At 34.8% G+C, this 26,625-nt stretch overlaps 2 protein-coding genes and 2 pseudogenes across 2 annotated transcripts; 2 read left to right on the top strand and 2 right to left on the bottom strand.

Annotated features, from left to right (window-relative positions):
* The first annotated feature begins 5,467 nt into the window (after positions 1–5,467).
* Positions 5,468–6,800, top strand: LOC143580791 (F-box/FBD/LRR-repeat protein At1g13570-like). The gene is made up of 4 exons (XM_077063726.1): positions 5,468–6,178; positions 6,281–6,334; positions 6,377–6,448; positions 6,537–6,800. The coding sequence occupies exons 1-4, from the start codon at positions 5,468–5,470 to the stop codon at positions 6,798–6,800; spliced, it is 1,101 nt and encodes a 366-aa protein (XP_076919841.1).
* Positions 6,801–7,186: 386 nt separating this feature from the next.
* LOC143580792 (secreted RxLR effector protein 161 pseudogene) lies at positions 7,187–7,921 on the bottom strand (annotated as a pseudogene).
* Positions 7,922–15,338: 7,417 nt separating this feature from the next.
* On the top strand, positions 15,339–16,671 carry LOC143580793 (F-box/FBD/LRR-repeat protein At1g13570-like). Its single transcript, XM_077063728.1, has 4 exons — positions 15,339–16,049; positions 16,152–16,205; positions 16,248–16,319; positions 16,408–16,671. The coding sequence occupies exons 1-4, from the start codon at positions 15,339–15,341 to the stop codon at positions 16,669–16,671; spliced, it is 1,101 nt and encodes a 366-aa protein (XP_076919843.1).
* Positions 16,672–17,057: 386 nt separating this feature from the next.
* LOC143580794 (secreted RxLR effector protein 161 pseudogene) lies at positions 17,058–17,792 on the bottom strand (annotated as a pseudogene).
* Positions 17,793–26,625: the final 8,833 nt, after the last annotated feature.

The raw sequence follows: 26,625 nt of genomic DNA on the forward strand, positions 1-26,625 counted from the left end.
TTATACGAGGAATTCCCTTAACCAAATGTTTCTGGGTCATGGTTTTGATTGCGTCAAAATTTAAGTGACCCAACCGAGCATGCCATAACCATGCTTGGTCTTCTAAGTTTGCCAACAAGCAAACGGGTGTACCAATATTCAACTTGATGTGGTATAATCTGTTAGTTGAACGTATAACCTTCATTAGGAGTTTTTTATTTTGATCATATACCATCAATAGGTTATCCTCCATTACCACTTTGCACCCAGTTTCTGTTAATTGTCCCAAACTTAGGATATTACTTTTGAGACTTGGAATGTAGTAAACTTGCGAGATAATCTTTTGATCCCCATTCTTACATTCCAACAAGATGGAGCCTTTACCTTTAATATGTACCCGTGAATCATCTCCAAAACGGACATTTCCGCTAGCAGTTTCATCTAGATCGGTGAAATGTGTTCGTGTACTGGTCATATGGTTACTTGCACCATTATCTAAGTACCACATGCTCTCATGGGTAGTTATGACCTTTTCAGATTCAGTTTCTTTTTTGTTTAGGAAAACTTCTTGATGGATCTCATTATTATCAGTAATTGCCATCAAGAGGGTTGGCTCATTATCTTCTTGCACTAGATTTGACTGATCTTGTGCATTTTCATTTTTAGGGCAATAATTTGAATAATGCTTTGTAACATTTTACATTGCTTGTATCCTTCATAGCCTTTTCTTCTTTGCTATGATTTGATTTCCAAGAGGATTTTTCCTTTCTTCCAGATTGTCTAGACTTACCACCACGCCATTTATTGTGTGATGGTTCAAACTTCTTTTGTCCATGGTTACCAAACCGTTTTTCACGACTAAATTTGTTGTCGTGATTTGTGAACAGAAGTTTATCATTGCTATCGGTATGACTTCCCTTTTTAGACTTGATTCTTTCTTCAAAAGTCTTAAGTCTGCCGATGGTCTCATCTAGTGAGATCGTGTCTAGATCATTATTTTGTTCTAAGGATGCAACCATATGGATAAACCTTTCGGGCACGGAATTTAGTAACTTTCGTACCAACGTAGGCTGATCAAATGTTGATCCTAGACTGGTTGCCTTAGTAACAATATTGTTTAACTTGGCAGTGAACGAATCAATAGATTCTTCTTCTTTCATATGCAACATATCAAACTCAGACTTGAGTGTTTGCATTCGTGCCTTTTGCACTATGTCTATACCAACATGTCTAGTTTTTAATGCCTCCCATACCTCTTTTGCACTTTTGCAATTAGCAACTTGCAATATGAGATCTTCGGGTAAGGCTTGAAACAAGTATGCAATCGCAGTTTTGTCTTTCTTGACATCTGGTTGCGTATCTACACTTGGTTCAATCATTCCCCATAATCCGTTTGCCTCAAGTATAGTCTTGATACGGATAGCCCAAATTATATAATTTGTGGACTTCAAAGTGGGACATTGGAAATGATTTAACGAACCACTTTCCTTTTGCATAACAATTATTTCTTTACTGCCACTATTTTCACCCATGTTCTTAATGGGGACCAGTAAACAATCTTAACAAACTTGAATGAGAATTTGTTAAGTAATGACAATTTTAACAAGGAATTAAACTAATTCCAAACAGTGACTTATTCTAATGGGATTCCAATAAGATTAGGACTTGAAAAAAATCATAGGAAATTCTTAATCCGGATTGAACAACTAATCTTTAGACAAAATATCAAAATTTAGTAACAATAGACTGTTAATATGATTGGAATTAAAATTTCTTTTAATTCACGTTTGGAATCAAAACCCAATAAAGTCAATGATAAAAAAAATGATTTCAGAACAATTGCAATTTGTATTCTGAAATTTTATGATCAATAAATAAAACACAAAAGGCCAACGATCAATATCCGAATTAATATGCTACTTAATCTGAAATTTACGATCAATATAATACACAAAAACAGATTTAATTACAACCTGGACTTTTTGTGCAGACCTTGAAGCGAGATTCTGATTAAACAAGAGTTCGTTCTTGTTCAGTAATCTGCTAGTATCAATTGCGTCTTCGAAAACACGAAAACGATTTGTGCGATCAGTTGACACAAAAGAACAACCAACGTTCTTTCTTGATCGGATAAGCAAACAAAACCGAGATCAAACGTGAACGATCTTCGTGAGACTTGATAACCCTATACAACACCTTCGACTCGTGTCTGGGTTTCAAACGCGAAGAACACTTGATCACAATATGTGATTGTATGTCACAGAAATTGATTTGACTGTTTGTGTAGATTCGAATGATCGAGCAAATAATTGATTCTTGAGAGCGAGAGAGCCTGATGCTCTGATACCAATTTGTTGCCCAGATTATGAACGCTAATTGAGAATCAAAGAGAAATAAGATGAATAAATTGCAAGATCAAATTGAATAATGTTGTGTCTGATGTTTTACACATCGATACATATATATAGAGATATACAAGTTATAAGGATATACAAGTTTAATCCTTCTACTTTATACATAAAACCCTTCTACTTTATACATAAAACACTTAAACTATAAGTATTTACTATTTACGCTAGTGACCCGCTAAGTATGGATGATCGGGATTAGTCCTTCAAGGTTTCAGTGTTTTTTATAAGTAATTGCAAATCCGTAGAAATCTGTTTGTATTAATATATTTCTTGTTAGAATAATGGAGAGCTGATTCACTGGACACATGCATTCAGGTTTGTACCAGATGATGTTATCAGCAGCATGTCAAATAATGTGATTGCTGATATTCTAGATCGATTGCCATTATATGTTTTGTATTTTAAATTTAAACGTGAAGATTAATATAAACGAATAATAAAGATAAATAAATGAATAGATAAACATGAAAGGGCTAAATTAGTATTTAAGCCATATTCTAAATACCATCTGGTCTAAATATCCAAATGTAGTTAGGTTGGTGTTAAATGTTAATAAAAAGAATTAATCATCATAACCACTCATATATAAACAAACTCTCTCTAAACATCATTTGTTTATGATTTATGCCATAACCGAAGAACTAGATCAATTATTAGTCTGATTATATTTAGCAAGAATATATTTTGTATTTATGGGGAAGTTTCTTATAGTTTACCGTGTATATATTCTATTTGTTAATGATATCCGTGTGCCCGTCTTAACCAAATTGAACCACTGCAAACCGAACCGACCAAACCATAACTCTGATTACAGCCCTTATGTTACATTCCTTATGAATGTGCTTGTGAATTCCTGAAATTATTTTTTTAACGGAACATACGTATTAATTATGTACAGATCTTGTTGTAAATATGTTAAGAGTTTTGATGTAAAAAAATCTTTTCAAATCCGATCATAAATGAGTTGATTAGGAGTTGCCCGAATTTGCAGACTCTTGACATCACAGCAAGTTACTGGGTATGCATCATACTGCTCGTTTTATATAATCTAATATATTTGCATTTGAAGTGTGATGTTTGAATATTTGAAAGGTTCAGATAGTGAAGTATGTTTGTTAAAGTATTTACCGGCGTGTTCCCCTTTCCTTAAAAAGATTGTTATTTATCCCTACGGTCCGATTACGCCAGATGAAAAGTTGAAATTTGCTATGAAGTTGCTGAAGCTCCATCGAGCCTTTGATGTTGATGTCGATCTATATTAGTTTCAGAGCCTTTGAACTTGTCTTTTTTTATTTTCCGTATGAATTTATGGCCTCGATGTGTAAGGAGAAATGAACATGTGCTTGTTAGTCTAGTATGAATTAACGCGATGTTTGGTATCTTATTTTGGAATGAATCACAATGGATATGAGATTGATTTGAAAGGTTTCAGTCAGGCGAACGGGTGGGCTGCACTCTGGGCTATTTCTTCTTTTTATTTTCCTTTCTATAACAACGGAAAATAATACACATTTTGTTTTGTTTTTCATTTTGTAAATTCCCAACTAACTTATGGCGCCCCATATGTAACAAACCAGAAGCGTTTTTGACACGCTGATAGAACGTATGTTCCTAGAAATGCAAAACTTATAAACCCTGACCCGTTAACCCTTCTGGTCTTTTTGTTCTCTCAATTACAAGATTATTGACCAACAAGAAGAATTAACCTGTAACACACCCGTATATACGAGTTAAGTTGTTACTTTTTAGTTAACAAAATAAAGAACGGTATTCATTTTTTTCGAAGGATCTAATTTGATTATTACTGGCAAGGCTTAAAACTAAACTAAAATTATAATAGTAATTGTTAAGACTAAAAATATATCTATTGTTAAGATATATTGTTAAGTTTATTGTTAAGTTTGATTTAGGTTTTTTTAACGAATTAACTAATAAAGTCTAGCTATCCGTTAAACTAAAAATATATCTTTCGTCAAAAATTTTATTATATTTTAAAAGATATGTAACTAGGTTAAGTTATTGACATACATAACAAATTTATTGTTTAGTTTTAGTTGGTGTTTATTCACTATTCAGTTTATACTAATAAGTTATATAACACTTTTTATAATTTAGGCTTTTTACGTATATAAAATACATCAAATTTGTTTTAGTCGCTGGTTATTTAATAGTGTTCGTCCATCTATGTTAAGTTATATATGTTCATTTCTGTTCGTAAATCACTCGTTTATACTATTAACGAATGGGGATAGACGAAAACGGACACTTTGTTTCCCTAATGAACGAACACAAACTAAAAAACACATGCCTTGTTCGTGTTTGTTTACAAGCCTAATTACGACCCACCCGATTGACAAGTTCTAGTTCCGCCACTGTTGAGGGGCACAAGTTTAGATTATGAAATGTACTTATAGATTGAATATTATTTATACATAAGAATTAAAAACAAGGTTATTCCAATATTACTTAGGGGTTGTTTGTATTAATTAAATGGGCCACTTTCAACCCATTACACACATAATTTCCTTTTTTTTTCACTATTATTTGTCCCATTGCACTGGCATATATGTTTTATTATTCTTCATTTAATAATAAACGTATAAAAAGTATGTGGAGTGAAGTTAACGTCCTTTTTCTTCGCCAGAGATAAAGATGTGTGTTCAAATTAATTCCACCTGAGTAATAATCGAAGACATCTTCTGCGTTGTTTCTTTCAAGGTTAGAACAAGAGTTGCTTCTTGTGAAATTTATTTCAAGGTAAATTAAGCATTCTAGGGTTTGTAATAATATTGTTACTGCAAAATTTCATTTACGGATTTAAATAAGTTGTTTGCTTAGTTATCTGTTGATTCACAGTAGCAATCTAAACAAATCAAGCCATGTTTGTTAACTTTTCACGATCAACATTTTTTGCATACCTAAACCCTAATTTTGTGCAAATATGGAATCTAAGTATTTTTCTTTCTGAATTGAGTTTTAAGTTTACTTTTGTAACATATCCTTTAAAAAATAGAATCTGGCTAATTGTTCATTCTATTTGTGATATGATGATTAGTATGTGTCGTTTTCTTAGAATAATGGAGCCGACTCAACCAAGACATAATACGTTCCAGTTTGCACCAGGAGATTTTATTAGCCGCATGCCAGATAACGTGGTAACAAGTATTCTTGATCGATTGCCATTACAAGAAGCAGTGAGGACTGATGTCTTATCAAAAGCATGGAGGTTTAAGTGGAATATGCTTACGCAACTCGTATTCGATGAGGACTTCTTCGAATATTTAACACAAACAGAAGATCAAAATAATCAAGTGAGGGTTTTAGTTAGTAGGCTTCTTCATCTTACAGGGCCTATTACAAAGTGTGTCATCGAAGTATATGCCGGATTGGATGTTGACGATGAAGATATCAGTCATTGGATTATATTGTTGTCAAGAAAAGGAGTTAAGGAACTCACTCTTAAGAGTAGAGATTATTGTTTCAATCTTCCACCTAATTTTCATGGTTTTCCAAACCTGTTGAGCTTAGAGTTGTACGTGAGTGGAAAAAACAATGAACTTGGGGAGTTTATCACTCTGTGTCCCTTACTTGAGAATTTGAAGTTATCTTCTTCTTCAAACAAAGTAAAAGTAGTTGAGATTGCAAAACTTGAAAATCTCAAAAGACTATCTTTATATTTGTGTAATGTTGACACTATGAAGGATTTTCATAGTTCCAGTACAATCTTTGAGCTTCTTGGTTCTCTTCCGAAACTTGAAGAGTTTGAGTTGAATTTTATAAATTCCATGGTAATTAATATTGCTAACTTGTTTGTGTCTTTGAAGTTTACTTTTCGTACAGAAACATAAGACTCGTATATTTCTAAGTATGTGTAATGGCTTTTCTTGTAGTTGGAGAATGATGATGCGCAACAGAGGTTCTCTGCCTCTTTTCCCAGCCTCAAGGTTCTTAAATTATCAGATATACTTTTAAACTATGATGTGCAGTTATCATGTGCTGTTGAATTGATTAGGAGCTGCCCGAATCTGCGGACTCTTGAAATCAAAGCAAGAAACGCGGTATGTAGACACCATATTGCTTGTTTTATAACATAAAATATACGTGTATATAGCTTAAGATTTGAATATATACTAGTGATTCTTGCAGCCTTTTCTCCCGTCCCCACCGGTAGAATACAGCACGACAGAGCAGCTGCAGCTTCGAAGTGTGATGTATGAATATGTGGGATTTTTAGAGAATGATGTGTGTTTGTTAAAGTATGTACTTGCATCTTCCCCTTTCCTTAAAAAGATTGTTATCAGTCCCAGGTGGTCGGACATTCCCATTGCATCGGATGAAAAGTTGAGGTTTGCTAAGAAGTTGTTGAAGTTCCATCGAGCGTCCCCCATAGCTGAAATCGATCTATCTTAATTTTAGTTGTTTAAACTTGTCTCAAATTTCCTGCATATTCGTATGAATTAAAGTTACTTTGAGCCTGGGTGCCGCCGAACTCTCCATAGACTGGTTTTAGTATTATGAAGTTTCATATGAATTAAGGTTTGTTGCCCAGATTATGAACGCTAATTGAGAATCAAAGAGAAATAAGATGAATAAATTGCAAGATCAAATTGAATAATGTTGTGTCTGATGTTTTACACATCGATACACATATATAGAGATATACAAGTTATAGGGATATACAAGTTTAACCCTTCTACTTTATACATAAAACACTTAAACTATAAGTATTTACTATTTACGCTAATGACCCGCTAAGTATGGATGATCGGGGATTAGTCCTTCAATCACCCCCTTAATCACGATCGTATTTGTTGCAGATCTTGAACACCGAGCAACTTCCTCATTGTGATGAACTTGTCTCTTCCTAGTGCTTTTGTCAGGATGTCTGCCTTTTGTAGTTCTCCACTAATGTGTTCCACATTGATATGATTGTTTTCCACACATTCCCTTATGAAGTGATAACGAGTATCAATGTGCTTGCTTCTTCCATGAAATACTGGATACTTCATTAGAGCAATAGCTGATTTATTGTCCACTAGTAATGTGATCTTTTCTTCTTTCCATCCAATCATTGCAGCGAGTAATCTCTTTAGCCATAATGCTTGGCATGTTGCTGCAGTTGCTGCCATGAATTCAGATTCACAGGATGATAGGGCAACAGTTTGTTGTTTCTGAGTGCACCAAGTTATTGGAGAGTTTCCAAAATAGAAGACTATTCCCGTGGTGCCTTTTCCTTCATCCGTATTTACTCCATAACTGCTATCACTATAGCCCGTTATTTTACAACCACAAACATTATAGTATGTTATACCAAGGTTTTGTGTTCCTTTGATATAACGTAGCACTTTCTTAATAGCCTTTTGGTGATGTTCTTTAGGTTCTTGCATGTACCTACTAAGTAAACCAACAGAATAACAGAGATCTGGCCTTATATGCAACAAGTATCTCAAACAACCGATTAAGCTTCTGTATTCTGTTGCATTGACTGAATTTCCCCCTTCAGTTTTTGTTAACTTAGTTCCTGGGTCCATTAGTATCTGGTGTCATTGCTATCCAACATTCTTGCATCTTTGAGAATTTTTGTTATATAACCGGATTGTTTAATAGAGATTTCACCCCCTGTTTGGGTGACTTCTATACCAAGATAGTAAGCCAATAACCCTAGATCACTTATTTCAAATTTCTCTTCCATTTGAGATTTGAAGTGATCAATTTCTTTCCTTGGATATCCAGTCACTATTAGATCATCAACATAGACTCCGATTAGTAAAGTTGAAGTCTCATTTCTTTTAGTGTAGACTGCTTGTTCCAAAGAGCACTTTTGAAATCCAAGGGATTTTAAGGTATGATCTAACTTTACATTCCATGCACGTGGAGCTTGTCTTAGTCCATATAGTGCCTTTGAAAGTTTATAAACCTTCCCTTCGTTTTCTGGTTTCACAAAACCTTCTGGTTGCAAAACATATACTTCTTCTTTGAGTTCGCCATGCAGGAAAGCAGATTTTACATCCAAATGATGTACTTCCCAATCATTATAGGCTGCCAAAGCCAAAATCAGACGAACTGTCTCTATACGTGCTACGGGAGCAAAGACTTCATCAAAGTCTATCCCATGTTGTTGCACATAACCTTTTGCAACTAAACGTGCCTTGTGTTTGATGATCTTTCCACTTGCATCTCGTTTAGTCTTAAACACCCATTTCAGGCCAATTGCCTTTTGATTGTTAGGTAAAGCGGTCAACTTCCACGTTTTGTTTTTGTTGATTGAATCTATTTCCACTTTCATAGCTTCAATCCACTTTTCATCTTCCGATGCTTCTTTATAATTTCTAGGTTCATCTTCGGTCAATAGTAACTCATTCGTCTCAACCTCTGGTGCTCTTTCTTATATTTCTGTTAAAGTATGAAAGCCTCGTACAGGTGTGTGATCAAATGAGTTAGATGAACTTGCTGAAGCTGATGTATATTCAATGGATCCTTGTGAATTTTGAATCATGGGCGTATGGTGATGGAGTGTAAAGTGAATTTGGCGATAGAGGGTCTTCATCCTCATTTTCATTGCCATTTGTGTTATCAAATTCACTATTTTCAACTTGAGTTTCATTCACAACCGGTGGATTAGTAACTTGAATATCTTCAATAGTGAAGTTTGTCCACTCAGGTTCCTCATGGTTGAAATCTTCAAAGTATTTACTCCAATCCCATGTTTCATTTTCCATGAATTTGACATCGCGACTGATGCAAACTTTCTTTGAAACAGGATCAAATAATCTATACGCCTTTGATCCTGGTTCGCTGCCTAAGTACACCATTTTTGTACTTCTATCATCTAATTTCTTTAGATGTGGCAAGGCAACTTTTGCATAAGCTATGCAACCAAAGATTCTAAGATGATCAAGCTTTGGTTTTCTTCCTTTCAAAGCTTCATATGGGGTGCAGTTTATTAGTGCCTTGGTGGGCACCCGATTCAAAAACATAAATCGCATGTCTAACTGCTTCTCCCCAAAAGTTTCCGAGGCATATTTGATGCTTTCAACATACTCCTAGTAGTCGACATTATAGTTCTATTTCGTCGTTCGACTACTCCGTTTTGTTGTGGGGGGTATGGTGCTGTAAGTTGCCTAGAGATGCCATTATTTTTGCAATATTGTGAGAATTCATTTGATGTGAATTCTCCACCTCTATCAGTTCTAAACATTTTTAACTTGGTTCCAACCTCGTTTTCAACCATCAATTTAAACTCTTTGAAAATCTCAAAGGCTTGATCCTTAGAGTTAAGAAAGTAGGCCCACATGTATCTAGTACAATCATCTACTAGAAGAAACATGTATTTCTTTCCTGCATGAGTTAATGGTGATATAGGACCACATAGATCTCAATATATTAGGTCCAATGGTTCCAAAGACTTGAACTTGGACTGTTTTGGAAATGGAGTTCTACTATGTTTACCTATTAAACATGCATCACAATTTGACTCTCATGATTTATACGAGGAATTCCCTGAACCAAATGTTTCTGGGTCATGGTTTTGATTGCGTCAAAATTTAAGTGACCCAACCGAGCATGCCATAACCATGCTTGGTCTTCTAAGTTTGCCAACAAGCAAACGGGTGTACCAATATTCAACTTGATGTGGTATAATCTGTTAGTTGAACGTATAACCTTCATTAGGAGTTTTTTATTTTGATCATATACCATCAATAGGTTATCCTCCATTACCACTTTGCACCCAGTTTCTGTTAATTGTCCCAAACTTAGGATATTACTTTTGAGACTTGGAATGTAGTAAACTTGCGAGATAATCTTTTGATCCCCATTCTTACATTCCAACAAGATGGAGCCTTTACCTTTAATATGTACCCGTGAATCATCTCCAAAACGGACATTTCCGCTAGCAGTTTCATCTAGATCGGTGAAATGTGTTCGTGTACTGGTCATATGGTTACTTGCACCATTATCTAAGTACCACATGCTCTCATGAGTAGTTATGACCTTTTCAGATTCAGTTTCTTTTTTGTTTAGGAAAACTTCTTGATGGATCTCATTATTATCAGTAATTGCCATCAAGAGGGTTGGCTCATTATCTTCTTGCACTAGATTTGCTGATCTTGTGCATTTTCATTTTTAGGGCAATAATTTGAATAATGCTTTGTAACATTTTACATTGCTTGTATCCTTCATAGCCTTTTCTTCTTTGCTATGATTGGATTTCCAAGAGGATTTTTCCTTTCTTCCAGATTGTCTAGACTTACCACCACGCCATTTATTGTGTGATGGTTCAAACTTCTTTTGTCCATGGTTACCAAACCGTTTTTCACGACTAAATTTGTTGTCGTGATTTGTGAACAGAAGTTTATCATTGCTATCGGTATGACTTCCCTTTTTAGACTTGATTCTTTCTTCAAAAGTCTTAAGTCTGCCGATGGTCTCATCTAGTGAGATCGTGTCTAGATCATTATTTTGTTCTAAGGATGCAACCATATGGATAAACCTTTCGGGCACGGAATTTAGTAACTTTCGTACCAACGTAGGCTGATCAAATGTTGATCCTAGACTGGTTGCCTTAGTAACAATATTGTTTAACTTGGCAGTGAACGAATCAATAGATTCTTCTTCTTTCATATGCAACATATCAAACTCAGACTTGAGTGTTTGCATTCGTGCCTTTTGCACTATGTCTATACCAACATGTCTAGTTTTTAATGCCTCCCATACCTCTTTTGCACTTTTGCAATTAGCAACTTGCAATATGAGATCTTCGGGTAAGGCTTGAAACAAGTATGCAATCGCAGTTTTGTCTTTCTTGACATCTGGTTGCGTATCTACACTTGGTTCAATCATTCCCCATAATCCGTTTGCCTCAAGTATAGTCTTGATACGGATAGCCCAAATTATATAATTTGTGGACTTCAAAGTGGGACATTGGAAATGATTTAACGAACCACTTTCCTTTTGCATAACAATTATTTCTTTACTGCCACTATTTTCACCCATGTTCTTAATGGGGACCAGTAAACAATCTTAACAAACTTGAATGAGAATTTGTTAAGTAATGACAATTTTAACAAGGAATTAAACTAATTCCAAACAGTGACTTATTCTAATGGGATTCCAATAAGATTAGGACTTGAAAAAAATCATAGGAAATTCTTAATCCGGATTGAACAACTAATCTTTAGACAAAATATCAAAATTTAGTAACAATAGACTGTTAATATGATTGGAATTAAAATTTCTTTTAATTCACGTTTGGAATCAAAACCCAATAAAGTCAATGATAAAAAAAATGATTTCAGAACAATTGCAATTTGTATTCTGAAATTTTATGATCAATAAATAAAACACAAAAGGCCAACGATCAATATCCGAATTAATATGCTACTTAATCTGAAATTTACGATCAATATAATACACAAAAACAGATTTAATTACAACCTGGACTTTTTGTGCAGACCTTGAAGCGAGATTCTGATTAAACAAGAGTTCGTTCTTGTTCAGTAATCTGCTAGTATCAATTGCGTCTTCGAAAACACGAAAACGATTTGTGCGATCAGTTGACACAAAAGAACAACCAACGTTCTTTCTTGATCGGATAAGCAAACAAAACCGAGATCAAACGTGAACGATCTTCGTGAGACTTGATAACCCTATACAACACCTTCGACTCGTGTCTGGGTTTCAAACGCGAAGAACACTTGATCACAATATGTGATTGTATGTCACAGAAATTGATTTGACTGTTTGTGTAGATTCGAATGATCGAGCAAATAATTGATTCTTGAGAGCGAGAGAGCCTGATGCTCTGATACCAATTTGTTGCCCAGATTATGAACGCTAATTGAGAATCAAAGAGAAATAAGATGAATAAATTGCAAGATCAAATTGAATAATGTTGTGTCTGATGTTTTACACATCGATACATATATATAGAGATATACAAGTTATAAGGATATACAAGTTTAATCCTTCTACTTTATACATAAAACCCTTCTACTTTATACATAAAACACTTAAACTATAAGTATTTACTATTTACGCTAGTGACCCGCTAAGTATGGATGATCGGGATTAGTCCTTCAAGGTTTCAGTGTTTTTTATAAGTAATTGCAAATCCGTAGAAATCTGTTTGTATTAATATATTTCTTGTTAGAATAATGGAGAGCTGATTCACTGGACACATGCATTCAGGTTTGTACCAGATGATGTTATCAGCAGCATGTCAAATAATGTGATTGCTGATATTCTAGATCGATTGCCATTATATGTTTTGTATTTTAAATTTAAACGTGAAGATTAATATAAACGAATAATAAAGATAAATAAATGAATAGATAAACATGAAAGGGCTAAATTAGTATTTAAGCCATATTCTAAATACCATCTGGTCTAAATATCCAAATGTAGTTAGGTTGGTGTTAAATGTTAATAAAAAGAATTAATCATCATAACCACTCATATATAAACAAACTCTCTCTAAACATCATTTGTTTATGATTTATGCCATAACCGAAGAACTAGATCAATTATTAGTCTGATTATATTTAGCAAGAATATATTTTGTATTTATGGGAAAGTTTCTTATAGTTTACCGTGTATATATTCTATTTGTTAATGATATCCGTGTGCCCGTCTTAACCAAATTGAACCACTGCAAACCGAACCGACCAAACCATAACTCTGATTACAGCCCTTATGTTACATTCCTTATGAATGTGCTTGTGAATTCCTGAAATTATTTTTTTAACGGAACATACGTATTAATTATGTACAGATCTTGTTGTAAATATGTTAAGAGTTTTGATGTAAAAAAATCTTTTCAAATCCGATCATAAATGAGTTGATTAGGAGTTGCCCGAATTTGCAGACTCTTGACATCACAGCAAGTTACTGGGTATGCATCATACTGCTCGTTTTATATAATCTAATATATTTGCATTTGAAGTGTGATGTTTGAATATTTGAAAGGTTCAGATAGTGAAGTATGTTTGTTAAAGTATTTACCGGCGTGTTCCCCTTTCCTTAAAAAGATTGTTATTTATCCCTACGGTCCGATTACGCCAGATGAAAAGTTGAAATTTGCTATGAAGTTGCTGAAGCTCCATCGAGCCTTTGATGTTGATGTCGATCTATATTAGTTTCAGAGCCTTTGAACTTGTCTTTTTTTATTTTCCGTATGAATTTATGGCCTCGATGTGTAAGGAGAAATGAACATGTGCTTGTTAGTCTAGTATGAATTAACGCGATGTTTGGTATCTTATTTTGGAATGAATCACAATGGATATGAGATTGATTTGAAAGGTTTCAGTCAGGCGAACGGGTGGGCTGCACTCTGGGCTATTTCTTCTTTTTATTTTCCTTTCTATAACAACGGAAAATAATACACATTTTGTTTTGTTTTTCATTTTGTAAATTCCCAACTAACTTATGGCGCCCCATATGTAACAAACCAGAAGCGTTTTTGACACGCTGATAGAACGTATGTTCCTAGAAATGCAAAACTTATAAACCCTGACCCGTTAACCCTTCTGGTCTTTTTGTTCTCTCAATTACAAGATTATTGACCAACAAGAAGAATTAACCTGTAACACACCCGTATATACGAGTTAAGTTGTTACTTTTTAGTTAACAAAATAAAGAACGGTATTCATTTTTTTCGAAGGATCTAATTTGATTATTACTGGCAAGGCTTAAAACTAAACTAAAATTATAATAGTAATTGTTAAGACTAAAAATATATTTATTGTTAAGATATATTGTTAAGTTTATTGTTAAGTTTGATTTAGGTTTTTTTAACGAATTAACTAATAAAGTCTAGCTATCCGTTAAACTAAAAATATATCTTTCGTCAAAAATTTTATTATATTTTAAAAGATATGTAACTAGGTTAAGTTATTGACATACATAACAAATTTATTGTTTAGTTTTAGTTGTGTTTATTCACTATTCAGTTTATACTAATAAGTTATATAACACTTTTTATAATTTAGGCTTTTTACGTATATAAAATACATCAAATTTGTTTTAGTCGCTGGTTATTTAATAGTGTTCGTCCACCTATGTTAAGTTATATATGTTCATTTCTGTTCGTAAATCACTCGTTTATACTATTAACGAATGGGGATAGACGAAAACGGACACTTTGTTTCCCTAATGAACGAACACAAACTAAAAAACACATGTCTTGTTCGTGTTTGTTTACAAGCCTAATTACGACCACCCGATTGACAAGTTCTAGTTCCGCCACTGTTGAGGGGCACAAGTTTAGATTATGAAATGTACTTATAGATTGAATATTATTTATACATAAGAATTAAAAACAAGGTTATTCCAATATTACTTAGGGGTTGTTTGTATTAATTAAATGGGCCACTTTCAACCCATTACACACATAATTTCCTTTTTTTTTCACTATTATTTGTCCCATTGCACTGGCATATATGTTTTATTATTCTTCATTTAATAATAAACGTATAAAAAGTATGTGGAGTGAAGTTAACGTCCTTTTTCTTCGCCAGAGATAAAGATGTGTGTTCAAATTAATTCCACCTGAGTAATAATCGAAGACATCTTCTGCGTTGTTTCTTTCAAGGTTAGAACAAGAGTTGCTTCTTGTGAAATTTATTTCAAGGTAAATTAAGCATTCTAGGGTTTGTAATAATATTGTTACTGCAAAATTTCATTTACGGATTTAAATAAGTTGTTTGCTTAGTTATCTGTTGATTCACAGTAGCAATCTAAACAAATCAAGCCATGTTTGTTAACTTTTCACGATCAACATTTTTTGCATACCTAAACCCTAATTTTGTGCAAATATGGAATCTAAGTATTTTTCTTTCTGAATTGAGTTTTAAGTTTACTTTTGTAACATATCCTTTAAAAAATAGAATCTGGCTAATTGTTCATTCTATTTGTGATATGATGATTAGTATGTGTCGTTTTCTTAGAATAATGGAGCCGACTCAACCAAGACATAATACGTTCCAGTTTGCACCAGGAGATTTTATTAGCCGCATGCCAGATAACGTGGTAACAAGTATTCTTGATCGATTGCCATTACAAGAAGCAGTGAGGACTGATGTCTTATCAAAAGCATGGAGGTTTAAGTGGAATATGCTTACGCAACTCGTATTCGATGAGGACTTCTTCGAATATTTAACACAAACAGAAGATCAAAATAATCAAGTGAGGGTTTTAGTTAGTAGGCTTCTTCATCTTACAGGGCCTATTACAAAGTGTGTCATCGAAGTATATGCCGGATTGGATGTTGACGATGAAGATATCAGTCATTGGATTATATTGTTGTCAAGAAAAGGAGTTAAGGAACTCACTCTTAAGAGTAGAGATTATTGTTTCAATCTTCCACCTAATTTTCATGGTTTTCCAAACCTGTTGAGCTTAGAGTTGTACGTGAGTGGAAAAAACAATGAACTTGGGGAGTTTATCACTCGGTGTCCCTTACTTGAGAATTTGAAGTTATCTTCTTCTTCAAACAAAGTAAAAGTAGTTGAGATTGCAAAACTTGAAAATCTCAAAAGACTATCTTTATATTTGTGTAATGTTGACACTATGAAGGATTTTCATAGTTCCAGTACAATCTTTGAGCTTCTTGGTTCTCTTCCGAAACTTGAAGAGTTTGAGTTGAATTTTATAAATTCCATGGTAATTAATATTGCTAACTTGTTTGTGTCTTTGAAGTTTACTTTTCGTACAGAAACATAAGACTCGTATATTTCTAAGTATGTGTAATGGCTTTTCTTGTAGTTGGAGAATGATGATGCGCAACAGAGGTTCTCTGCCTCTTTTCCCAGCCTCAAGGTTCTTAAATTATCAGATATACTTTTAAACTATGATGTGCAGTTATCATGTGCTGTTGAATTGATTAGGAGCTGCCCGAATCTGCGGACTCTTGAAATCAAAGCAAGAAACGCGGTATGTAGACACCATATTGCTTGTTTTATAACATAAAATATACGTGTATATAGCTTAAGATTTGAATATATACTAGTGATTCTTGCAGCCTTTTCTCCCGTCCCCACCGGTAGAATACAGCACGACAGAGCAGCTGCAGCTTCGAAGTGTGATGTATGAATATGTGGGATTTTTAGAGAATGATGTGTGTTTGTTAAAGTATGTACTTGCATCTTCCCCTTTCCTTAAAAAGATTGTTATCAGTCCCAGGTGGTCGGACATTCCCATTGCATCGGATGAAAAGTTGAGGTTTGCTAAGAAGTTGTTGAAGTTCCATCGAGCTTCCCCCATAGCTGAAATCGATCTATCTTAATTTTAGTTGTTTAAACTTGTCTCAAATTTCCTGCATATTCGTATGAATTAAAGTTACTTTGAGCCTGGGTGCCGCCGAACTCTCCATAGACTGGTTTTAGTATTATGAAGTTTCATATGAATTAAGGTTTGTTGCCCAGATTATGAACGCTAATTGAGAATCAAAGAGAAATAAGATGAATAAATTGCAAGATCAAATTGAATAATGTTGTGTCTGATGTTTTACACATCGATACACATATATAGAGATATACAAGTTATAGGGATATACAAGTTTAACCCTTCTACTTTATACATAAAACACTTAAACTATAAGTATTTACTATTTACGCTAATGACCCGCTAAGTATGGATGATCGGGGATTAGTCCTTCAATCACCCCCTTAATCACGATCGTATTTGTTGCAGATCTTGAACACCGAGCAACTTCCTCATTGTGATGAACTTGTCTCTTCCTAGTGCTTTTGTCAGGATGTCTGCCTTTTGTAGTTCTCCACTAATGTGTTCCACATTGATATGATTGTTCTCCACACATTCCCTTATGAAGTGATAACGAGTATCAATGTGCTTGCTTCTTCCATGAAATACTGGATACTTCATTAGAGCAATAGCTGATTTATTGTCCACTAGTAATGTGATCTTTTCTTCTTTCCATCCAATCATTGCAGCGAGTAATCTCTTTAGCCATAATGCTTGGCATGTTGCTGCAGTTGCTGCCATGAATTCAGATTCACAGGATGATAGGGCAACAGTTTGTTGTTTCTGAGTGCACCAAGTTATTGGAGAGTTTCCAAAATAGAAGACTATTCCCGTGGTGCCTTTTCCTTCATCCGTATTTACTCCATAACTGCTATCACTATAGCCCGTTATTTTACAACCACAAACATTATAGTATGTTATACCAAGGTTTTGTGTTCCTTTGATATAACGTAGCACTTTCTTAATAGCCTTTTGGTGATGTTCTTTAGGTTCTTGCATGTACCTACTAAGTAAACCAACAGAATAACAGAGATCTGGCCTTATATGCAACAAGTATCTCAAACAACCGATTAAGCTTCTGTATTCTGTTGCATTGACTGAATTTCCCCCTTCAGTTTTTGTTAACTTAGTTCCTGGGTCCATTAGTATCTGGTGTCATTGCTATCCAACATTCTTGCATCTTTGAGAATTTTTGTTATATAACCGGATTGTTTAATAGAGATTTCACCCCCTGTTTGGGTGACTTCTATACCAAGATAGTAAGCCAATAACCCTAGATCACTTATTTCAAATTTCTCTTCCATTTGAGATTTGAAGTGATCAATTTCTTTCCTTGGATATCCAGTCACTATTAGATCATCAACATAGACTCCGATTAGTAAAGTTGAAGTCTCATTTCTTTTAGTGTAGACTGCTTGTTCCAAAGAGCACTTTTGAAATCCAAGGGATTTTAAGGTATGATCTAACTTTACATTCCATGCACGTGGAGCTTGTCTTAGTCCATATAGTGCCTTTGAAAGTTTATATACCTTCCCTTCGTTTTCTGGTTTCACAAAACCTTCTGGTTGCAAAACATATACTTCTTCTTTGAGTTCGCCATGCAGGAAAGCAGATTTTACATCCAAATGATGTACTTCCCAATCATTATAGGCTGCCAAAGCCAAAATCAGACGAACTGTCTCTATACGTGCTACGGGAGCAAAGACTTCATCAAAGTCTATCCCATGTTGTTGCACATAACCTTTTGCAACTAAACGTGCCTTGTGTTTGATGATCTTTCCACTTGCATCTCGTTTAGTCTTAAACACCCATTTCAGGCCAATTGCCTTTTGATTGTTAGGTAAAGCGGTCAACTTCCACGTTTTGTTTTTGTTGATTGAATCTATTTCCACTTTCATAGCTTCAATCCACTTTTCATCTTCCGATGCTTCTTTATAATTTCTAGGTTCATCTTCGGTCAATAGTAACTCATTCGTCTCAACCTCTGGTGCTCTTTCTTATATTTCTGTTAAAGTATGAAAGCCTCGTACAGGTGTGTGATCAAATGAGTTAGATGAACTTGCTGAAGCTGATGTATATTCAATGGATCCTTGTGAATTTTGAATCATGGGCGTATGGTGATGGAGTGTAAAGTGAATTTGGCGATAGAGGGTCTTCATCCTCATTTTCATTGCCATTTGTGTTATCAAATTCACTATTTTCAACTTGAGTTTCATTCACAACCGGTGGATTAGTAACTTGAATATCTTCAATAGTGAAGTTTGTCCACTCAGGTTCCTCATGGTTGAAATCTTCTAAGTATTTACTCCAATCCCATGTTTCATTTTCCATGAATTTGACATCGCGACTGATGCAAACTTTCTTTGAAACAGGATCAAATAATCTATACGCCTTTGATCCTGGTTCGCTGCCTAAGTACACCATTTTTGTACTTCTATCATCTAATTTCTTTAGATGTGGCAAGGCAACTTTTGCATAAGCTATGCAACCAAAGATTCTAAGATGATCAAGCTTTGGTTTTCTTCCTTTCAAAGCTTCATATGGGGTGCAGTTTATTAGTGCCTTGGTGGGCACCCGATTCAAAACATAAATCGCATGTCTAACTGCTTCTCCCCAAAAGTTCCGAGGCATATTTGATGCTTTCAACATACTCCTAGTAGTCGACATTATAGTTCTATTTCGTCGTTCGACTACTCCGTTTTGTTGTGGGGGGTATGGTGCTGTAAGTTGCCTAGAGATGCCATTATTTTTGCAATATTGTGAGAATTCATTTGATGTGAATTCTCCACCTCTATCAGTTCTAAACATTTTTAACTTGGTTCCAACCTCGTTTTCAACCATCAATTTAAACTCTTTGAAAATCTCAAAGGCTTGATCCTTAGAGTTAAGAAAGTAGGCCCACATGTATCTAGTACAATCATCTACTAGAAGAAACATGTATTTCTTTCCTGCATGAGTTAATGGTGATATAGGACCACATAGATCTCAATATATTAGGTCCAATGGTTCCAAAGACTTGAACTTGGACTGTTTTGGAAATGGAGTTCTACTATGTTTACCTATTAAACATGCATCACAATTTGACTCTCATGATTTATACGAGGAATTCCCTGAACCAAATGTTTCTGGGTCATGGTTTTGATTGCGTCAAAATTTAAGTGACCCAACCGAGCATGCCATAACCATGCTTGGTCTTCTAAGTTTGCCAACAAGCAAACGGGTGTACCAATATTCAACTTGATGTGGTATAATCTGTTAGTTGAACGTATAACCTTCATTAGGAGTTTTTTATTTTGATCATATACCATCAATAGGTTATCCTCCATTACCACTTTGCACCCAGTTTCTGTTAATTGTCCCAAACTTAGGATATTACTTTTGAGACTTGGAATGTAGTAAACTTGCGAGATAATCTTTTGATCCCCATTCTTACATTCCAACAAGATGGAGCCTTTACCTTTAATATGTACCCGTGAATCATCTCCAAAACGGACATTTCCGCTAGCAGTTTCATCTAGATCGGTGAAATGTGTTCGTGTACTGGTCATATGGTTACTTGCACCATTATCTAAGTACCACATGCTCTCATGGGTAGTTATGACCTTTTCAGATTCAGTTTCTTTTTTGTTTAGGAAAACTTCTTGATGGATCTCATTATTATCAGTAATTGCCATCAAGAGGGTTGGCTCATTATCTTCTTGCACTAGATTTGACTGATCTTGTGCATTTTCATTTTTAGGGCAATAATTTGAATAATGCTTTGTAACATTTTACATTGCTTGTATCCTTCATAGCCTTTTCTTCTTTGCTATGATTGGATTTCCAAGAGGATTTTTCCTTTCTTCCAGATTGTCTAGACTTACCACCACGCCATTTATTGTGTGATGGTTCAAACTTCTTTTGTCCATGGTTACCAAACCGTTTTTCACGACTAAATTTGTTGTCGTGATTTGTGAACAGAAGTTTATCATTGCTATCGGTATGACTTCCCTTTTTAGACTTGATTCTTTCTTCAAAAGTCTTAAGTCTGCCGATGGTCTCATCTAGTGAGATCGTGTCTAGATCATTATTTTGTTCTAAGGATGCAACCATATGGATAAACCTTTCGGGCACGGAATTTAGTAACTTTCGTACCAACGTAGGCTGATCAAATGTTGATCCTAGACTGGTTGCCTTAGTAACAATATTGTTTAACTTGGCAGTGAACGAATCAATAGATTCTTCTTCTTTCATATGCAACATATCAAACTCAGACTTGAGTGTTTGCATTCGTGCCTTTTGCACTATGTCTATACCAACATGTCTAGTTTTTAATGCCTCCCATACCTCTTTTGCACTTTTGCAATTAGCAACTTGCAATATGAGATCTTCGGGTAAGGCTTGAAACAAGTATGCAATCGCAGTTTTGTCTTTCTTGACATCTGGTTGCGTATCTACACTTGGTTCAATCATTCCCCATAATCCGTTTGCCTCAAGTATAGTCTTGATACGGATAGCCCAAATTATATAATTTGTGGACTTCAAAGTGGGACATTGGAAATGATTTAACGAACCACTTTCCTTTTGCATAACAATTATTTCTTTACTGCCACTATTTTCACCCATGTTCTTAATGGGGACCAGTAAACAATCTTAACAAACTTGAATGAGAATTTGTTAAGTAATGACAATTTTAACAAGGAATTAAACTAATTCCAAACAGTGACTTATTCTAATGGGATTCCAATAAGATTAGGACTTGAAAAAAATCATAGGAAATTCTTAATCCGGATTGAACAACTAATCTTTAGACAAAATATCAAAATTTAGTAACAATAGACTGTTAATATGATTGGAATTAAAATTTCTTTTAATTCACGTTTGGAATCAAAACCCAATAAAGTCAATGATAAAAAAAATGATTTCAGAACAATTGCAATTTGTATTCTGAAATTTTATGATCAATAAATAAAACACAAAAGGCCAACGATCAATATCCGAATTAATATGCTACTTAATCTGAAATTTACGATCAATATAATACACAAAAACAGATTTAATTACAACCTGGACTTTTTGTGCAGACCTTGAAGCGAGATTCTGATTAAACAAGAGTTCGTTCTTGTTCAGTAATCTGCTAGTATCAATTGCGTCTTCGAAAACACGAAAACGATTTGTGCGATCAGTTGACACAAAAGAACAACCAACGTTCTTTCTTGATCGGATAAGCAAACAAAACCGAGATCAAACGTGAACGATCTTCGTGAGACTTGATAACCCTATACAACACCTTCGACTCGTGTCTGGGTTTCAAACGCGAAGAACACTTGATCACAATATGTGATTGTATGTCACAGAAATTGATTTGACTGTTTGTGTAGATTCGAATGATCGAGCAAATAATTGATTCTTGAGAGCGAGAGAGCCTGATGCTCTGATACCAATTTGTTGCCCAGATTATGAACGCTAATTGAGAATCAAAGAGAAATAAGATGAATAAATTGCAAGATCAAATTGAATAATGTTGTGTCTGATGTTTTACACATCGATACATATATATAGAGATATACAAGTTATAAGGATATACAAGTTTAATCCTTCTACTTTATACATAAAACCCTTCTACTTTATACATAAAACACTTAAACTATAAGTATTTACTATTTACGCTAGTGACCCGCTAAGTATGGATGATCTGGATTAGTCCTTCAAGGTTTCAGTGTTTTTTATAAGTAATTGCAAATCCGTAGAAATCTGTTTGTATTAATATATTTCTTGTTAGAATAATGGAGAGCTGATTCACTGGACACATGCATTCAGGTTTGTACCAGATGATGTTATCAGCAGCATGTCAAATAATGTGATTGCTGATATTCTAGATCGATTGCCATTATATGTTTTGTATTTTAAATTTAAACGTGAAGATTAATATAAACGAATAATAAAGATAAATAAATGAATAGATAAACATGAAAGGGCTAAATTAGTATTTAAGCCATATTCTAAATACCATCTGGTCTAAATATCCAAATGTAGTTAGGTTGGTGTTAAATGTTAATAAAAAGAATTAATCATCATAACCACTCATATATAAACAAACTCTCTCTAAACATCATTTGTTTATGATTTATGCCATAACCGAAGAACTAGATCAATTATTAGTCTGATTATATTTAGCAAGAATATATTTTGTATTTATGGGGAAGTTTCTTATAGTTTACCGTGTATATATTCTATTTGTTAATGATATCCGTGTGCCCGTCTTAACCAAATTGAACCACTGCAAACCGAACCGACCAAACCATAACTCTGATTACAGCCCTTATGTTACATTCCTTATGAATGTGCTTGTGAATTCCTGAAATTATTTTTTTAACGGAACATACGTATTAATTATGTACAGATCTTGTTGTAAATATGTTAAGAGTTTTGATGTAAAAAAATCTTTTCAAATCCGATCATAAATGAGTTGATTAGGAGTTGCCCGAATTTGCAGACTCTTGACATCACAGCAAGTTACTGGGTATGCATCATACTGCTCGTTTTATATAATCTTATATATTTGCATTTGAAGTGTGATGTTTGAATATTTGAAAGGTTCCGATAGTGAAGTATGTTTGTTAAAGTATTTACCGGCGTGTTCCCCTTTCCTTAAAAAGATTGTTATTTATCCCTACGGTCCGATTACGCCAGATGAAAAGTTGAAATTTGCTATGAAGTTGCTGAAGCTCCATCGAGCCTTTGATGTTGATGTCGATCTATATTAGTTTCAGAGCCTTTGAACTTGTCTTTTTTTATTTTCCGTATGAATTTATGGCCTCGATGTGTAAGGAGAAATGAACATGTGCTTGTTAGTCTAGTATGAATTAACGCGATGTTTGGTATCTTATTTTGGAATGAATCACAATGGATATGAGATTGATTTGAAAGGTTTCAGTCAGGCGAACGGGTGGGCTGCACTCTGGGCTATTTCTTCTTTTTATTTTCCTTTCTATAACAACGGAAAATAATACACATTTTGTTTTGTTTTTCATTTTGTAAATTCCCAACTAACTTATGGCGCCCCATATGTAACAAACCAGAAGCGTTTTTGACACGCTGATAGAACGTATGTTCCTAGAAATGCAAAACTTATAAACCCTGACCCGTTAACCCTTCTGGTCTTTTTGTTCTCTCAATTACAAGATTATTGACCAACAAGAAGAATTAACCTGTAACACACCCGTATATACGAGTTAAGTTGTTACTTTTTAGTTAACAAAATAAAGAACGGTATTCATTTTTTTTGAAGGATCTAATTTGATTATTACTGGCAAGGCTTAAAACTAAACTAAAATTATAATAGTAATTGTTAAGACTAAAAATATATCTATTGTTAAGATATATTGTTAAGTTTATTGTTAAGTTTGATTTAGGTTTTTTTTAACGAATTAACTAATAAAGTCTAGCTATCCGTTAAACTAAAAATATATCTTTCGTCAAAAATTTTATTATATTTTAAAAGATATGTAACTAGTTAAGTTATTGACATACATAACAAATTTATTGTTTATTCAACTACAAAACGGCCAAGATAGAGGCGAAGAAGGCAGTGGCGGAAGCAAAGAAGGCGGCCTTTAAACGGATGTATGAAAGTCTAGAAACAAAAGAGGGGGAACATGCTATGTTTAAGATTGCCAAAGCCAGGGAGCGTAGAAGGCAAGATCTAGGACCGTTGAAGTTCATAAAGGATACAGATGGGCATGTACTGGTCAAAGAGCAGGACATCAAGCTAAGATGGCAAACCTACTTCCACAATCTTTTTAACAATGGGACAGCTTTCCAAGAAGAACATGACAACACAAACTTTCAACGACAACAATCGAATAACTGCTACTACCGTCGGATCACACGAGAAGAGGTGAAGGATGCACTTAGGAGGATGGGAAGGTCTAAGGCGGTTGGCCAGACAACATACCCATCGAGGTGTGGAAGTGTCTGGGGGAGGAAGGAGTCATGTGGTTAACTACTCTGTTCAATAGTATTCTCAAATCAGGTAAGATGCCAGACCAGTGGAGGAGCAGCGTTGTAGTTCCTATCTATAAGAACAAAGGAGACGCCCAATGTTGTGGTAACTACCGAGGAATCAAACTACTAAGTCATACTATGAAGCTATGGGAAAGAGTGATTGAGGGTAGACTTAGACGAGAAACTCAGGTTACGGTCAACCAATTTGGCTTCATGCCGGGGCGTTCCACCACAGAGGCAATACACCTTATAAGAAGATTAATGGAAAAGTATAGGGAGAAGAAGCGTGATCTACATATGGTGTTTATTGACCTAGAAAAGGCCTACGACAGTGTGCCACGACAGGTGCTCTGGGAGTGCTTGGAGGGTAGAAGAGTGCCCAGGAAATACATAGAGATAATTATGGATATGTATACCAGGAGTGAAACAAGTGTCCGTGCGCCAGTGGGGGATACTGATTTCTTTCCTGTAGAGGTAGGTCTTCACCAGGGGTCAGCGTTGAGCCCGTTTCTTTTTGCAGTAGTCTTGGATGAGTTGTCAAAGTCGATTCAGGAGACTCTCCCGTGGTGCATGATGTTCGCAGACGATATTGTGTTACTTGCTGAGAAAAAACAAGATCTAAACATGAGGCTTGAGGAGTGGCGAACAACCTTAGAGACAAAAGGTTTAAAGATTAGCCGATCTAAGACGGAGTACCTCCACTGTGATTTTGGTGGGATAAACGACAATGAAGACACACAGATCACAATTGAAGGGCAGGTGGTCCCGCAGGTAACGAAGTTCAAGTATTTAGGATCTTTTGTACAGAGCGATGGGGAATTAGACAGTGATGTGACCCACCGAGTTCAGGTAGGATGGTGTAGATGGAAAGCAGCCACAGGTATATTGTGCGACAAGAGTTTCCCGACTAAACTAAAGGGAAAATTCTATAGTGTGGCAGTTAGACCTGCAATGCTATATGGAACAGATTGTTGGGCCATCAAAAAGGCACAAGTGCGGAAGATGGAGGTAGCAGAAATGAGAATGCTACGTTGGATGTGTGGGCACACAAGGCTAGACCGAATAAGAAACGTTGTGTTTCGCGAGAGATTAGGGGTGGCGAACATAGCAGACAAGATAAGAGAGTGGAGATTGAGATGGTTTGGACATGTAAAGAGAAAACAGACGACGAATCCTGTTAGATCCGTAGAAAACATTACTATAGAGGGGAGGAGGGGTAGAGGACGACCGAAATTGACTTGGGATGAGAGGATTAGGCATGATTTGATAGACCTAAACCTCTCCGAGGACATGGTTGAGGATAGGAATTCGTGGAGAAGTAGAATTAAAGTTAAGGATTTTTAGAGAGAATTGAATACCTTAGGGCTTAGACTTAACTTATTTAGTCCACATACCATAATGGTATTTCCCTTGCATATATTATTATTATTATTATTATTATTATTATTATTATTATTATTATTATTATTATTATTATTATTAGCTTTTATATAGCTGTTAAACTGTGATCTTATTATTAATATTATATAATAATATTAATATTAATATTATTATAATTAGTACTAGTTTTTATATAACTGTTAAAATTTGATTTCCTTTATTTTGCTTTATTTTCCTTTATTTTGCTTCATACGCATGTTCTTAGAGCCGAGGGTCTCTCTGGAAGCAACCTCTTTATTCCTTTGGATAGAGGTACGGTGTGCCTACATCCCACCCTCCCCAGACCCTACTTATAGCTTTGCTGTCGGTGGGATTTTACTGGGCATGATTGATTGATTGATTGATTATTCACTATTTAGTTTATACTAATAAGTTATATAACACTTTTTATAATTTAGGCTTTTTACGTATATAAAATACATCAAATTTGTTTTAGTCGCTGGTTATTTAATAGTGTTCGTCCATCTATGTTAAGTTATATATGTTCATTTCTGTTCGTAAATCACTCGTTTATACTATTAACGAATGGGGATAGACGAAAACGGACACT

This window comes from Bidens hawaiensis, unplaced genomic scaffold (assembly GCF_021521415.1).
Source record: "Bidens hawaiensis isolate Kalapana, Puna unplaced genomic scaffold, B.hawaiensis_p1.1 tig00030599_1, whole genome shotgun sequence".
NCBI lineage: Eukaryota > Viridiplantae > Streptophyta > Magnoliopsida > Asterales > Asteraceae > Bidens > Bidens hawaiensis.